General features: G+C 39.9%; 1 protein-coding gene across 2 annotated transcripts in view; it reads left to right on the plus strand.

The window, feature by feature from the left end:
- Positions 1-3,801: 3,801 nt before the first annotated feature.
- LOC120414150 (phosphatidylinositol 4,5-bisphosphate 3-kinase catalytic subunit beta isoform) overlaps positions 3,802-16,357 on the plus strand; it is a 34,117-nt gene continuing 21,561 nt past the window's right edge. Inside the window, exons 1-2 of one of the 2 annotated variants that reach the window (XM_039575187.2) lie at positions 3,802-3,966; positions 14,372-14,981. In XM_039575187.2, coding sequence (XP_039431121.1) covers positions 14,826-14,981 — 156 coding nt within the window. In that variant the 5' untranslated portion in view covers positions 3,802-3,966; positions 14,372-14,825. Of the gene's footprint in view, positions 3,967-14,105; positions 14,271-14,371; positions 14,982-16,357 lie in introns of those variants that run through there. The other variant, XM_039575188.2, reaches the window with a different exon arrangement.

The following is a 16,357-nucleotide window of genomic DNA, read 5'->3' on the forward strand; positions in this document are numbered from 1 at the left end:
ATTAAAAGTAAAGTAAGTTGCAAAAAGTTATGAAAGTTGAACCAGTCTTTGGTTCTAAAGACCTGTTGAAAAAGCTTGTTAGAACCCTGTGAAAAATGTAGATTAAATTCGAGTGAGATCGACTAAACATCGGCCCTACAATTCACTACATGACAGTCTCAAATATCGAATGATGACTGCAAGGTTTGAGCAACACAAAATGGAGCATTTCCATTCGAGCAGTTTTTGCTTTTTGACATAGGACTATGTCTCTACTTACTATATTGGGGGGCCAGTTCAGAAATTCGATCCAAAGCGTCACATTTGAGCGTTCAAAAAAAGGGGACATTTCGAACGCTTATATCTTTTTTCCGTGTGAATTAATCCAGACGGTTGTACCACCAATCGAAAGGGGAAGACTTCAGCTATCGTTTAACTACATAGAAAGTTTGACTAAACATAGTTAAAGCACTTAAAACATGAAACCAAAATGAGTAATTTTTCAGTACAAATCGGACAGATGACCAATCAGAGCGAGCGTATGCATTCGAGGCCGCGCCCCTTTTGTGCCGTTCTCCGGCTGTGCCGCTATATAACCAGAAAATTTCGCAAAAGCAAGTCACTTTGGAACGAGCACTCGAACTGTGCACATCGGGCCGGCGCGGAGCAGCAGCAGCAGCAGCCAATAGAAGAAGAGGACCAGCAACCAGAAGGAAAAACCACCAGCAGCAGAAGGATGAAATTCTTACAAAGGCGCACCAAGCGGACCGGTGGAAGTTACCATGATGTGGCGGTTCTCATGAAACATGGCCATTTCGACAGTAGTGGCCACAACCTGGAGTGGCCGGTGATCTCAAAGCAGGTTCCCACGGGGCCTGGGGGGACATTTACAGAACCATACGAGTTGTGGCAATATGGGTATCAAAATTCATGGTTTTTGATACTGAACATAATAATGGCCATTTCGACAGTAGTGGCCACAACCTGGAGTGGCCGGTGCCCTCAAAGCAGGTTTCCCCTAGCCCCGGAGGGCCTTTACAGAACCATACGAGTTGTGGCAATATGGGTATCAAAATTCATGGTTTTTGATACTGAACATGAAAATTGACAGTTCGACAGCAGTGGCCACAACCTGGAGTGGCCGGTGCCCTCAAAGCAGGTTCCCCCAAGGCCCGGAGGGCCTTTTACAGAACCATACGAGTTGTGGCAATATGGGTATCAAAATTCATGGTTTTTGATACTGAACATAATAATGGCCATTTCGACAGTAGTGGCCACAACCTGGAGTTGCCGGTGATCTCAAAGCAGGTTCCCCCGGGGCCCAGAGGGCCTTTTATAGAACCATACGAGTTGTTGCAATATGGGTATCAAAATTCATGGTTTTTGATACTGAACATAATAATGGCCATTTCGACAGTAGTGGCCACAACCTGGAGTGGCCGGTGATCTCAAAGCAGGTTCCCACGGGGCCTGGGGGGACATTTACAGAACCATACGAGTTGTGGCAATATGGGTATCAAAATTCATGGTTTTTGATACTGAACATGAAAATTGACAGTTCGACAGCAGTGGCCACAACCTGGAGTGGCCGGTGCCCTCAAAGCAGGTTCCCCCAAGGCCCGGAGGGCCTTTTACAGAACCATACGAGTTGTGGCAATATGGGTATCAAAATTCATGGTTTTTGATACTGAACATAATAATGGCCATTTCGACAGTAGTGGCCACAACCTGGAGTTGCCGGTGATCTCAAAGCAGGTTCCCCCGGGGCCCAGAGGGCTTTTTATAGAACCATACGAGTTGTTGCAATATGGGTATCAAAATTCATGGTTTTTGATACTGAACATAATAATGGCCATTTCGACAGTAGTGGCCACAACCTGGAGTGGCCGGTGATCTCAAAGCAGGTTCCCACGGGGCCTGGGGGGACATTTACAGAACCATACGAGTTGTGGCAATATGGGTATCAAAATTCATGGTTTATGATACTGAACATGAAAATTGACAGTTCGACAGCAGTGGCCACAACCTGGAGTGGCCGGTGCCCTCAAAGCAGGTTCCCCCAAGGCCCGGAGGGCCTTTTACAGAACCATACGAGTTGTGGCAATATGGGTATCAAAATTCATGGTTTTTGATACTGAACATAATAATGGCCATTTCGACAGTAGTGGCCACAACCTGGAGTTGCCGGTGCCCTCAAAGCAGGTTCCCCCGGGGCCCAGAGGGCCTTTTATAGAACCATACGAGTTGTTGCAATATGGGTATCAAAATTCATGGTTTTTGATACTGAACATAATAATGGCCATTTCGACAGTGGTGGCCACAACCTGGAGTGGCCGGTGCCCTCAAAGCAGGTTTCCCCTAGCCCCGGAGGGCCTTTACAGAACCATACGAGTTGTGGCAATATGGGTATCAAAATTCATGGTTTTTGATACTGAACATGATAATGGCCATTTCGACAGTGGTGGCCAAAACCTGGAGTGGCCGGTGATCTCAAAGCAGGTTCCCCCGGGGCCCGGAGGGCCTTTTACAGAACCATACGAGTTGTGGCAATATGGGTATCAAAATTCATGGTTTTTGATACTGAACATGAAAATTGACAGTTCGACAGCAGTGGCCACAACCTGGAGTGGCCGGTGGGCCTTTTACAGAACCATACGAGTTGTGGCAATATGGGTATCAAAATTCATGGTTTTTGATACTGAACATAATAATGGCCATTTCGACAGTAGTGGCCACAACCTGGAGTTGCCGGTGATCTCAAAGCAGGTTCCCCCGGGGCCCAGAGGGCCTTTTATAGAACCATACGAGTTGTGGCAATATGGGTATCAAAATTCATGGTTTTTGATACTGAACATGAAAATTGACAGAACCATACGAGTTGTAGCAATATGGGTATCAAAATTCATGGTTTTTGATACTGAACATGATAATGGCCATTTCGATAGTGGTGGCCAAAACCTGGAGTGGCCGCTGCTCTCAAAGAAGGTTCCCCCGGGGCCTGGGGGGACATTTACAGAACCATACGAGTTGTTGCAATATGGGTATCAAAATTCATGGTTTTTGATACTGAACATGAAAATTGACATTTCGACCGTAGTGGCCACAACCTGGAGTGGCCGATGCCCTCAAAGCCGGTTCCCGGGGCCCGGGGTAACATTAACCGAAACATACGAGTTGTGGCAATATGGGTATCAAAATTCATAGTTTTGATATTGATCCTGCAAATGGCCATTTCGACAGTAGTGACCACAACCTGGAGTTGCCGGTGCCCTCATGGAAGGTTCACCTTGGGGGAACATTTATGACAATTTTGCCGACAAATCTATGAAACAAAATAAAATAATCTTATTCCAGATTTCACTAGCAATCCAGCAAAGCAATCCAGCAAAAACTCATTCAAATTGTTTGGTCCTATGTCTTTCGGTTATGTCTCTGACATACCATCTTGAACTTTTTCTACAATGTATTTCTTATGGAGCGAACTGTCAAAAACTGCTCGACTGCGGGTGCTCCATTGAAAACAACACAACTCAATGAATGAATTCATTCATTCAATCTCTCTGAGATTCTCGGGTGGACTCTCCCAGAAACCTAGAATGAATTTGTACTTTTCTGCTCGTCAAAATCTGCTGGCAAACCTGGCTGTGTTGACTGCAAGAGGACTGAATGAAGCGGTTGAGCAACACAAAATTAAAAACAACACAACCCGAATGAATGAATTCATTCAGTCATTCTCTCTCCGATTCGGACTCTCCGTCTCTCCCGAAAAAAAACTAAAGTGAACTTCGTCCGCAAGTGTATTCAAGAGTGGAAAACGTACTTTTCTGCTCGTCGAAATCGGAAGGCAAACCTGCGGCCGTCCGCTGCGGATTTTAATCGAAAAAAAGAGGTCACTTTTTGCGCGGAATGCGGTCCGAACCAGCGTCCATTTGCGGCTAAGACTGTGCACCATGCGGAAAACTAGGAGTCGGACCCGGAAAACGTCAGGTAAGCACAGGAGCGCTGTTTTGTCTGGGCTGAAAATCCCCGCAGACGAAAGCCATTTCGGACAGAAAAAAAAACGAAGTGTGTAGTCTCGGTGGCGAGCGGAAGAATAACACGACGGAGGAGGAGTAAAAAGATGCGGACATTTACCTACGCGCTGAAAAACGGAGCCAATTTGGCCAACCACCAGGGCAAAAGTTGGATGAAAACGGCCGAAAAAAAGAATTGCTGTGCAAGTGATAAGCAGGCGGGTGAGATAACTGTAACTTTTCAGTGCCCCGTGCAGTTTTTTTTTCTTTGCGGGGGCACATCGCGTTCAAGAAAACGAAGAAGTGGAGGTGGTCAGAATCCCGTAGGTTTGGGGCGCGAATCTCGCGCAGCAGAACGTGGGAGGACGATCGGAGAAGAAACCAGGAGCGGCCATTACAGAGTCTGGGATTTCGGGCGTGTTTGTGTGAAGCGCAGACGTACCAGAGCAGTTCGCCGTGGTTCGCCTGAGTTGCTGCGATGGCAAAACAACAACAAACAAACAGAAATAGACTGCTTGCAGGGACGGTCCGCTCTAGGTTGGTGTCTCGAGGGTTGCTTGGATGGCGGCGGCGGCGGCGAAGAAGCTGACAAAGGAGCCACATAAATCGGCGCGACAAGAGCCAGGAATGCAGAATAACAGCCAATGTTTTGCAGTGCGAGCGGAGATTCCTGTACCAACGTGTTCATGGAAATTTGCGCGCACAAAGCGCAGCGTACCTCGCACGGGGTCAGTAATCTTTACGCATTATGAAGTTGCGAACGATATTAAAGGAGACAGAAAGCACCAGCAGTGCCACAAAGAGTCCGTGTCGGTAAAGAAAACGAAGCTCGAGAGCGAAAAGAGGAAGGTAAACCCAAAGCAGGAGAGCACCACACACAGAACAACAACGTCGAGTTGGGTATATCCAGTGAACACACCGTCGTCCGTGATGAATGAATAATAAACTGTGCAAAGAGGCAGACACACAGACAAACGGCCAAAGGAATTTGAAGAGCACAAGTTTTCACCAGTTTTTTTTTAAAGAAACAACAACAAGAGAAGAATGGAAAGCGGAAATAACGACAAAAGGAAGGGCACGAAAGTGCGCCCAAGGTTTGACCACGTGGTGAATGTTGGTAAATACGTGTAATTTCATCATTTGGTGTAATGTCGAGTCAGCTGAGCGCGTAGTCGAATCAGCTGAAGCAGTTGGAGCATTCTGATGAAATCGGGGACGAGAAACAAGTCATAAACAACAACTCCAGCTGTCTGTGAAGGTAACTACTATGCGATAAAATTGTTCACGACGTAAATGGTTTTGGGGTCACCACAACAAACAACAACAGAGAGCCACTCGTTTTGCCAGGCACACGCGACGCAATAGCTGCTGGCAAAACATTGAGTCAAGTCGTATCGATTGTTCGAGGAACGGTTGGAAGAGGTGTCAAAGAACCAAGAAGCAGGACTGTCCAAGGGGGAAAACATCCGTAACATTGACGTAATCAGCGATGAAATTTTCCAAACGGAAGAAAGTCGTAGCGTTGCGACGACGTTCCGCGAGAGTGATATGACCTAGAAAGGCAGTCTCGGGTACCGAGTATAGTGAACACAACTAATGCGCAACGACGACGACGGTGAGTTGGTGTAAGTGAGCTTGGTACGATGCAAACTGCTCACCCATACAGGTGCAACCGAGGGGTTGTGGAGAGCCAAATAAGAATCAAAACATGTAAATGAACCGCCAATGCTGCCAAGTCAATGACTCAACTGAACAACAACTGTATAGAGTATAGAGAGCGTACAAGCCACGAAGGAAGAGGAAGGTTCAACCGCAGTGTACGAGACGTGTACGTAGACGTGTGTTTCGTGCGCGCGTTCTACCGAGTTTAGAGTTTTTGTATCTTTATTTTCGTCGCGCCAGGCGTCCAGAGGAACGGGCAAGTGAGTGAGAGCGTACAAGGAAGAACCGGAGGATGGAAGGGAATGACGTTGAACTCTCTGGCGCTGTACAACAAACTAAGCTATAGAGGTACCCACACAGTGGTGCAGTGAACGGATCTCCCCGCGCCAACGAGGCAAACAAACTGCCCTGTTCCAGGCAATGCAAAGCAAAGTGAGACGAAAATACATTCGACTCGTGTATAGCGGGGTGGCGAATGTGCAGCAGCGACGACCAATGTCGAGAGCTGGAGAGTGTTGTTGTTTGTGCAAAACAACCGACCAGCGTGTGGAGGCGCCTCGGAGGGAACTGGCAAGTCAGGGAAAATCAGCACGATTTCGCGAAAAGTACACACAGTACAGCACTCTGGTGCTGATGAAGTATCGAGCAAGTGTTGCATAAGTCGGGTAGGGTTGTTGAGCAGCGTTGAGCCGCGAGGAAAACAACAGTTACAATCTGTTATTAAGCCGTGCCAGCGCAGGTTCTAGCGTTAAACTAATTAAAACAGGTAGCTTATTTTTAGACAACGCACGATAATTGAGTTGTTTTGGTTTCACCTTTGCGACCCACGAGTGTTGAGTTGTTTGTTGTGACGTAATCTGTTTATCAGACAAACGCCTGGAGTGGTGTGTCCTCAACCTCCTGTTGATTGCGACGAACTTGAACGCTGGAAACGAAAACAAGCGCACCTACTGAAGGCTGTGATTTGGAAAGTAATAACGGTGATTTAGAGAAGAACGGGTGTTTTTCGTTGTTAACGCAACTTGTTCAAACAGATTTGCATTCAAATGTATGATAGTAGTTCTCCAGAGTCAAAACATTTCCTATGTCAAAAGAAGCCATTTTGCATTATTAGTTTTTCCATACAAGTCTTTTCAGATTTTCTGATCGATTTGGTGTCTTCGGCAAAGTTGAAGCTTATAATTTGAACCAGAGTTGCCAGGTGAAAATTGGAAAAAAACTGACCAAATCTGGCAGACGAAAATTTTTAAATTATGACTTGGGAAAAAGAGAGAGGATATGAATTAATTCAAGAGTTTGATGAAACCTTGGGGTGGTTTAATTTTTCGGCCTCATAAAGGTTGAATTCACATTGCCATTAAAATAATCTTAATAAAATTTTCCAGTTTAAATTAAAAAGGTTTATTTTAACCAAAAAAATGTTCAAAATTGGCAAAAAATTAAGAATATATTGAAATATGTCAATGTCTGGCTCAGATTAGGATTAATCATTACTCTGGTTGTCACTTGAAAAATCTGGCATTTTTAGATTTATCTGGCAACCCTGATTAGGACTTTTCAGAAAAAATAGTAACACCCTAAAAAATATTTTTTTTACTTTTTTGTACTAGGGTAAATTCTCGTATGTTTGGCAGGTTAAGCACTCGCTCCTAACTCCATCCAATTTGCTGATTTTCACTATTTAAACAACTAATTTTGCAAAACTTTTGATAAAAACTTGCTTGCTCACTTCTCATTGATTTTTTTATAACTCGATTTCAGTTGAAAAAGCTTTTAATTAGCTTTAATTGAATGTCAAAGTTCTGACCTGCCAACATTAGAGGCACGCTGGAATTAGATGCTGTTCCCCTAGATGGTGCAAAATCTGTTGAAAAAATATGAATTTTAGAAACATGAGATTTAAAAAAATATCGAAAATGTGTTAAAAAAATCAATTATTTTTGAAGGCTAAATCAAATTTGCAATCTAATACAACTTAACAGAATTTTTAAAAAGTGCGCGTTATAGTCACTTTATGGTTATAATTTTAGAAATTTTAACATTTTTTCTTTTTTTTTGATACGGAGTTGGCTTTCCTTCATAAAAAAGCCAACACCGTTTTTTAAAGATGAGAAAATTTCCTTTGAAAATCGGATAATCAGTTTCTGAGCTACAGCCTCACTAAAGGAGTTCTTAACCCTCTAACGCCCATGGTTAATCCAGAGCACCACCAATGTTTGGCTTCAAAATTCAATTTCTCCGCAACCCTTAATTTTTTTTAATCTGGTTCAACCTGCATTAGTTAATATAGAATATTAACTAATAATCATTAAAATTTTATCCAATTTGGTCGATCCAGTTTCGAGGAATGCGGAAAAACGGAAAAATTTCGATTTTGCTCTGGGCGGGAACGAGTTAAGAAGGTATTAGACTATGTCAAACAAACAAACTTTTGCCTGCTTTGTTTGTTTGCCTGCATATGTTCGCACAAACGCCAGCCTGCATACATTTGGCTTTGTTAGTTTGGCAAACTGTCAAACACAAAAAAATGCGAGTTTGTTTGCCATAGTCTAAGGCTGGTACAAATATTTTTAAAAGTTTTTGTCACCCCCCCCCCCTTCAAAATTGGCCCGAAAAATCGGGGGGCAAAAAAAATAATTTTACAATAAACTTCAAAATTTCAATGAAAATTCAAGTGCAACCAACTGAAATCAAATTAAAATACATTCTCCTGCGTTTAAAATCATTTTTAGCATGTTTGGGTTTATTAAAAAATCTTAAGATTTTTTGAAAATTTTCGATGCAAAATTTTTTTTTTCGGTACAATTTTTGTTTTTGTCAGATCTTACATTTGTTGAAAACTAATGATTGCAAAACAACTGAACTAGTGAAAAATGCATTTTAAAACACTTTTTTCATTTAAATGTGAAGACTATGGCTTGTTATTTAAATTTTTATATTTTTTTATTTTTTTGCCCCCCCCCCCCCCTTGACCTCAGCCAGGGCTGAGGGACAAAAACTTTTTTAAATATTTGCATCGGCCTAATAGCTCCTTAAGAATTAGAATCTATGAAAATGTTTTTTCCTAAGTGTTACCTAAGCCTGTAATTATCAATCATTTCAATAAACATAAAATCTAAATTTTAATATTTGGCCTCAAAAATGAAATATAGCTAATTTTCTATTCATAGATCTTTTCAAAATTTACGCTTAATTTATAAAATTTAAAAATTATTTTTATTGAGATGATCACAAAATTTTACAAGTTTTCAACACTGAAAATTGAACCAACAGTAGGGTGTCAATTTGATGTCAATCAAAAAATCTTCATCAGGGATACCCCTCTGGTTCGATTTTTTAGGTCAAAATCCAATTTTGAGCCAAATCGGTTAAAAGTAGCTTTCTTTCTTTTCCCTTTTTCTTTTTATACAAAAATGTCTTCTTTAAATCGCTAATAACTTATCAGGGTTAACTCGGAACGTTTTGCGGTCTTCGGTAGGATTTTTTGTCATAAAATTTTACATAAGAATTTACACTTGACAATGATACGACACATTTAACGCCACCTTTAATGTTTTTTTTTATTTTTGTTTTTCCCCATACAAACTTCAACGATTAATAGGTCGCACCTTAACCGATTTGGCTTAGTCAATCATTTTTATTTAGTGAATCGAGCCAGAAGGTATCTCTTAAGACTTTCAAAATTTTTCAATTTTTCTTGTCACCATAACCAACAGTTTTCGAGATTTCAGTCAGTTAAAAATTACGTTCTAATGAGGTGACATCTGGAAAAACTAATTTTCATCCCTTCCAATTCTTTGAATGGCTGCAAATAGCGGCAAAAAGAATCCACAGACATTGGAAACTTTTATATATCGATGTATTTATTTTTTGTTTTGGCCACCAGATAGAGCTAGTCACTAATACATTTTGTGATTTGGATTTTTGAGAAAAATGTTCATTGATTTACGTCTGTTTGTCTATGCTGTATCGCAAAAACTAACTCTCCAAATTTCAAAGTCTCATAGAGAAATTGTACGAAATTTGGTCAGCTTTTCAAAAATATTTCTCACGGCGTTCTTTTCATTAGTTTTTTTTAAATGCAATGAAAAATGAAAACAAAATCGGAGATACAAACCAAAAAGTGACTATAGCTTAAGAACTGTGCATTTTATCGCCTAAAATGTACAGTACTTATCACTTTTTTTTTTCAAACTAGTTTAAATTTTTTGTCCGTTTTTTGACATTTTTATTATGGTTCAAAAGATGTCTTTTTTAGTCCCCCTTTTTTCGAAAATTCAAATATACGTATTTTTAAAAAAAAAAATCAGCTTTAAATGATACAAAGTTGAATACAAAATCATTTTTTTAGAATGGCAGCTATTTGGCGCTTATGCTGTAAAGTTCGATAGAGTTGTTTATCTCATTTCTGGCGCGCGCAAAAAAAATCCCCTTTTAAAATCCAATTACGTTGTCACGTGAAACTCACGGTGAGCCATCAAATAGAGAAGCTCCCGCCGTCGACTATCATAATTACTGCGCGCCATCGTGTACCAGAGAGAGATACCGCATGACGGTATCCGGTTGATTCGCGACACGTGCGACCCTGCAAAACAGAAATAGCTGGACGTTTTTCGGTATTTCCCACCGCCCAGTTGGTGCTCAATCACGGGCATTCGTGGAACTGAACTGGCTGGCTGGTGTAAGAAACACAAATATTTGTTGCTGTTTTTTTTTTTTAGAATTTCGCCACACTTTTTTTTTATCTATATCTGGGGTGCACCTTAGCAGTACTTGGAAGGTAAACATTTTGCCTCGTGCAAACGTACAAAAACAACGCAAACAGTACATTCTTGGCAAATATGCCACATATGCCACCATTCTATGTAACTTGCGTCAATCGGAAAGAGTGAGACATCGCATCGCTGCAATGAGTTAGGTTGTTTTTCAAGTTCAACCCCGATAAAAAAAAATCATCGGTGATGACTTGGCGGCGGCGGCGGCGGCCTGCGGTCGTGTGATAATGGAGATAAGCAGCAAAACGGGTGCTTATTGTTTGCCAACTCAGTGCATGATGTTTTGCGCAAAACGGGCGGATATTTGCCCAATATTGGCAGCCACACACCACAGCACAGAGCTCCGTGAATGCGTCAGTTTATTATTGGCGTGGCGCGAAAACAACAACCTGGTCGTTGGCGGTGTCACGTTTGGGCTCTGACGACATCGTTGAGCGGTGGCGCCAAATTATCAAATAATTGTAACTATTGCACGCAGAAAAATAAGGCATATTTGAAGCAACAAAACGTTTTGTTGATTTGAAAATCAAGATTTGTGTTGAATCAACACTAAACGTCAAAGCAACTTTTTCAAAACAACAAAAGATTTTTGTGGAATTGCGGAAATCAAGTTTTGTTTCAACCGTTTCAACGCAAAATCGGCGTTGATTATAACAACAAAAAATTTGTTGAATCAACCTCGTACAGGCTGATCCTACAAAATATTTTTCTGCGGTTGGAAAAATTGACATTGAATGGATTTACTTTTATGTTTAGGCTATTATAAATTTTATTATGATTTTTTTGCGTCGAGCTTTAATTAAATTATTTATCAAAAAAAATAATAAAAAAATGTAAAAACCCAAAAGTGTCCCCATTTTAAAATGCAAACATAAACGTTCAACAATGTATTCCAATTAGTTTACAATCGATTATACAACGATTCCACGTAAACAGGAAGTATCCAAATCAAAAGTGCTCCGATTTTGCTCAAATTAGGCATGGGAGTTCTTCGGCCAAAGTAAAAAGACCCGATTTTTTTCATTTGGCGATTAGGGTGCTCATATCCGAAACAGGGTGCTCCAAAAAATGACGTTTTTCGTAAATTTTCGCAAAAACCACATTTTTCAAAAAAAAAAAATGTATCTCCGGGACGGCTGAACCAATTTTAGAGCGCCACATTTCAAAAGAAAGGTTATTAGTTGAGATTTTAAGGAACAATAGGTTGAGGACCGAAAAAACTAGCTAAATACTTGAAAAGGTCCTATGAAAATTAAATTTGCGGATTTGAAGGTCTCAGGACCAAACAGCTCATATCTGAAAATATTTGTCTCTGATTCCTTGTAATATTTTACATAATATATCCAAAAATTGAAAATATCCATTAACAGGATTCGGTAATATAATTTTTGGACATAAAAATTCATACAAAGTTTGGAGAAAAACCATTCGGTCCTGTCTAAATATTTTTGAAAAATTCAAAGTGTACGTGTTTATGGGGACCCCAAACTTCATGCTTCCCTCCGTGTTGAGCCTGCGCAGTAATTTTTGTTAATTTTTGTAGGTCTGAAACTTTGAAAACTTCAATTTTCCTGTTTGTTTTTCTTTCATCCGCTGAAGGAGATATTAGACTGCGACAAACAAACAAAAAAACCTGGTCCGCCATGTTGTTTTTGAAAAAGTTTGTTGACAAACTGTTTGCGAGTTAGACAAGCAAGTTTGCGAGCAAACAAACTGTTTGTTCAAACTTTGACAATGTCATTATTTGGTTGCCCGTCTAAAAAAAAAATGTTTTGTTCATGAAATGTTTTAGAGCCATTATGTTTTTGTAAAAAAAAATAAACAAATTTTGTGGTTTGGTTGAGCGTTTTAGCAGAATGCATTACTGTGGATACAAAGAGACGAGTTGTTCCTTTCTATAAGGTTTTCTAGTCAGAAATTTACCAACACATTCAAAGTATGTTTACATGGCAGCTGGGAGGTTTGTTTGCATCAGATTTTCTGTCTCTTTCTAGCAAAAGTATTCTTTCAGGCGACTTCTAGCTGGTTTTTTTTGACAAACCGCCCGATATGTCAGCCAACGTATTTCAAAGGGGCAGTGACAGCTCGAGCTCGATCACCAGGACACTGTGACGAGGAGTTCGTCATTTTTGGGTAAAATTATATATTTTATTCACTGGGCCTAGAAAGCCTTATTACGCTATATATTTTTCGTATCTTGACAGATAAGTATTTTATCTAGTACAGTACTTGTTCGGTAACTGGACTGATAACGTAGCCCAGTCACCGAATGCTGCTCGTTAACTGGGCTGAACAAAAAATAACGAGGGGACCACCGATGCACGTAGTTTCCAGATAAAATATAAAAATAAAAGTAACTCAAATTTATTTATAATGCTTACTTTTCAGATTTCTTAAATTGTAACTTAAAATAAAAAAAAAAGCTTGAAAAAAGTTTTTTTTTATTTATTGAACATGATTTTTGCATCCATTAACCCCTCGGTCATTTCCGTTTGTTTTGGTTTTTTGACGTTTGTTTGCTTTTTAACTGGGCGACGGCCCAGTTATCGAGCGCTCAGTTAAAAAGCAGCCCAGTTAAACAACGCCCCGAACAAGTACTGTTAAAAAGCAGCCCAGTTAAACAACGCCCCGTTACCGAACAAATACTGTACTTGTAGACTTTTTGTTCTGTTCTCGAGTATGTTGATTTTAGTATCTGTTTAAAAAATAGAAAGTCACAAAATGGCCATAAAACACTCAAACCCCGATGGTTTGACACCGACTGTTGTCAAACGAACCGGGTCACTTTTTAATTTGACACCCCTTTTACACGGAGTTCACACACACTACCAAACGTTTGTTTTGATAGTGTTCGTGAGCGCCGGGTAAAAAGTGACAGTTCGTTACTTTTTAGTTTGACTTTGACCAACCAACGGGGTACACATTAATTCAAAAGTTTGTAGAATTCAGATGATTCAACAGATTTTATTGCCTCAAAAATGTTGAGTTTGCATTTTCTTTAAGAAATACCGTAAACTGTGTACCGTACCCCGGGCTGTGTACCACCCCGGGCTATCAAAGTCACCCCAGTTTACGGTACACATTATTTTTTTCTATTTTCAGTAAAATTCGTTCATTTTAATCAAAAAGTTGTTCAAAATGGGCATAAAGTGACAAAATCTGTAAATATCTGGAACAGAGAAGGGTAAATGTTTATTCTTGCAGAAACATAAAAAATCTGACGTTTTTGCCGAAGACAGCAACATGTTTGAGCCTTTATTGAATAGTTATAACTTTTTTTTAAGTGAATTTTATGTTTATTTCAGTTGGTTATGTTTTCTAAATGGTGCATTTTGGCGCTAAACCAAATAAAGCATCTGAAAGTACACACTTTCGAATTTGTATTTGACGGTTTCAATAATTCTTTTTAAATCCCGTGATGAACGCACAACGTAATTATTCGATTGAAACATTTTCTGAACCAATGATAACATAAATTCCAAATATCACTTCTTGATGGTTCCTTGCAAACATCCTGCTGCTTTTCCCTCCATTCCAAAAATGACCACAAAACGTACAAGTACAAGTGACGTACTCACACGAGTTACTTACAGTGTGCTTTTCCATACGCCATGCGCGTCGTCGTCATCGTCGTCCCGCTCAGTATTGAGCTGTCCATCAGTCGCGTCGCACGCGCTTAAAGTTTTTTTTTCTGTACAGACGGTTGACGGTCGTTCGACACGACCAATAAGGCAGAGTACACCAAAAACAAACCAATTGTGGCTTCTTCACGAGAATTTCACCACAGTTGAAATTTAATTTTACTTGTTTGAAAAATTAAGCAAAATTTGGGTAATTTTGTGTAAGTCTTATTTTTTGAAAATAAATAAGAATTAAAAAAATGTCTTCAAAATAATTTAAACAATAAAAATCTAACTCTATTGCTTCTCTCCTCTTTTACAGTTATCTTCCCGGACAATTGGACGGCTTCGGGTAAACAGTTACGCGAATGCGCACAATAGAAACAATAGAACCGCCTAACGGCACTGTGAGCGGTAAACAGTGTGCAGGACAACAAAGTGTGACGACAACAAAAGGGACTGTTACAATAAACCCAACGTGGATCCGGACCGATCCGGTTCGAATTAGAGAGCCAGTGCAAAGTGGTGGTGGCGTATCGGCGGATCGTACGCGTGCCAATTGGTAAACAAGTGTTGGGATTTCACACGGGAGACACGTGAGAGCGAGCCGAAGGATTACAATACCGAAGGGGGGGGTTTAATCCAAACGAAGCGCTGGACCTGGATCGACCTCGTGGGTACGATCGTGTGTGGTGCACGAAGAATTACTAAAAAAAAGCAAATTTTAATGATAAGTGAAGTGCAAGTGAATTAAAAAACAAGCTACCGAGATCAAAATGGGCGTTAGGTTCGATTACGATTACTGGGGCAACCAGGACGGCGGGAAAAACAACGCCAAGGATGAAACGACCGAGGTTACCTTCTTCATGCCGAATGGCGTCCTCATCATACAGACGTACTCGGTGAACGCCACGCTGCAGGAGCTGAAGGCGGTAAGTCGTAGTTTTCATTTTTTTTAAAGTAATTTTCTGTAAAATTTTGTTGAGAACAACGACTTGACCTCAAATCTCTCTGCAACAGCCAACTCGTACAACTTGACGCCATTTTGTATCAAATTAAGGTCCTAAAAGCCGTCATACACCATCTCGGCCATTTTTGTTTGACTAGCGTCATTCGATCCGGACACTATTTTGACCACAGACCGGAATAAAAAGAAAAACTCTTAAGCTACCTATTTTAGTAATGTTTTTGAAGGACATTAATTCAATTATTTTGGGAGGTTTGTACAGATTGCTAATCTGTCGGAACTGTCTAAAGTTGTGAGCTCTTAACGCGCTAGAGCCCAACTTTTTTTTGTGGATTTTTAGTTTTTGCGTCAGTTTTGTTCTGATCGGTTCTGTAGGATTTCCCTGTAAATTAATTTCATAATTTAAAAATTTGGTCTTAAACATGAAATTATGAAAATTAAATATTGGTAGAACTTTTGAAATGTCATGCTATATTTTGAAACTTTTTTTTATTGAAAAGATCACTCCGATTTCAAAGTCTCAGAGAGAAAATTGTATCAAAATTTTCTCAGCTTTTGTTTCAAGAAATATTTCTGGAGTTTTTTTTTTGAAAAGGACCAATAAACCAAATTTTCAGTTTTTGCTTTTTGGGTGTTTTTCAATACCCCTGACTCAAGGCGGTTCTAAAAACACCCAAAAAGCAAAAACTGGAAATTTGGTTTATTGGATCTTTTCAAAAAAAACTCCAGATTTTTAAAATGCAAAAAAAAAAACAAAAAGAAATCGAAATATCCAAAAGTTGCTATAACCCGAGACCTTTATAAAAAAGATGGTACATAAAATACCGTAATCTGGGGTGAATTGGGACTACAGTCTGAATAGGGACAGCAGTTTTTAGAGCACTTAAAGCTTTTAAATTTTTAAATGGATGTACACATTTTGTTGGCCTGAGTTTGCAACATGGTTAAAACTGCTGTCCCAATTCGCCCCATTTGTCCCGATTGACCCCAGTTTACGGTAGTTATCGATATCGTATTCCCGGAACCAGATTTTGCACCATCACCATTATGGCTCAAAACATGTCGTTTAGTCCTCTGAAACATGCAGTTTTCTACGAAATCGGTCGATTTCGTGCTTTTTTATTTTTGGTATTTTATTTTATTTGGCTCAAGCTTTTTTTTTTATTAGACAACGAGATTTTAGTTTTTTTGTGATTCGATTATCCGAAGTGAAGTTTTTCTAAGACCTTCGGATAATCAAGTCTGAACTGTAGATAAAAGTATTGACAAAAACTATGTCGCCGAGTTATATAGTTTTTTTTCCGAGTTATATAGTTTTTTTTTAAAACAATATGTTTTTTT

The sequence above is a fragment of the Culex pipiens genome, chromosome 1 (assembly GCF_016801865.2).
Source record: "Culex pipiens pallens isolate TS chromosome 1, TS_CPP_V2, whole genome shotgun sequence".
Lineage (NCBI taxonomy): Eukaryota > Metazoa > Arthropoda > Insecta > Diptera > Culicidae > Culex > Culex pipiens.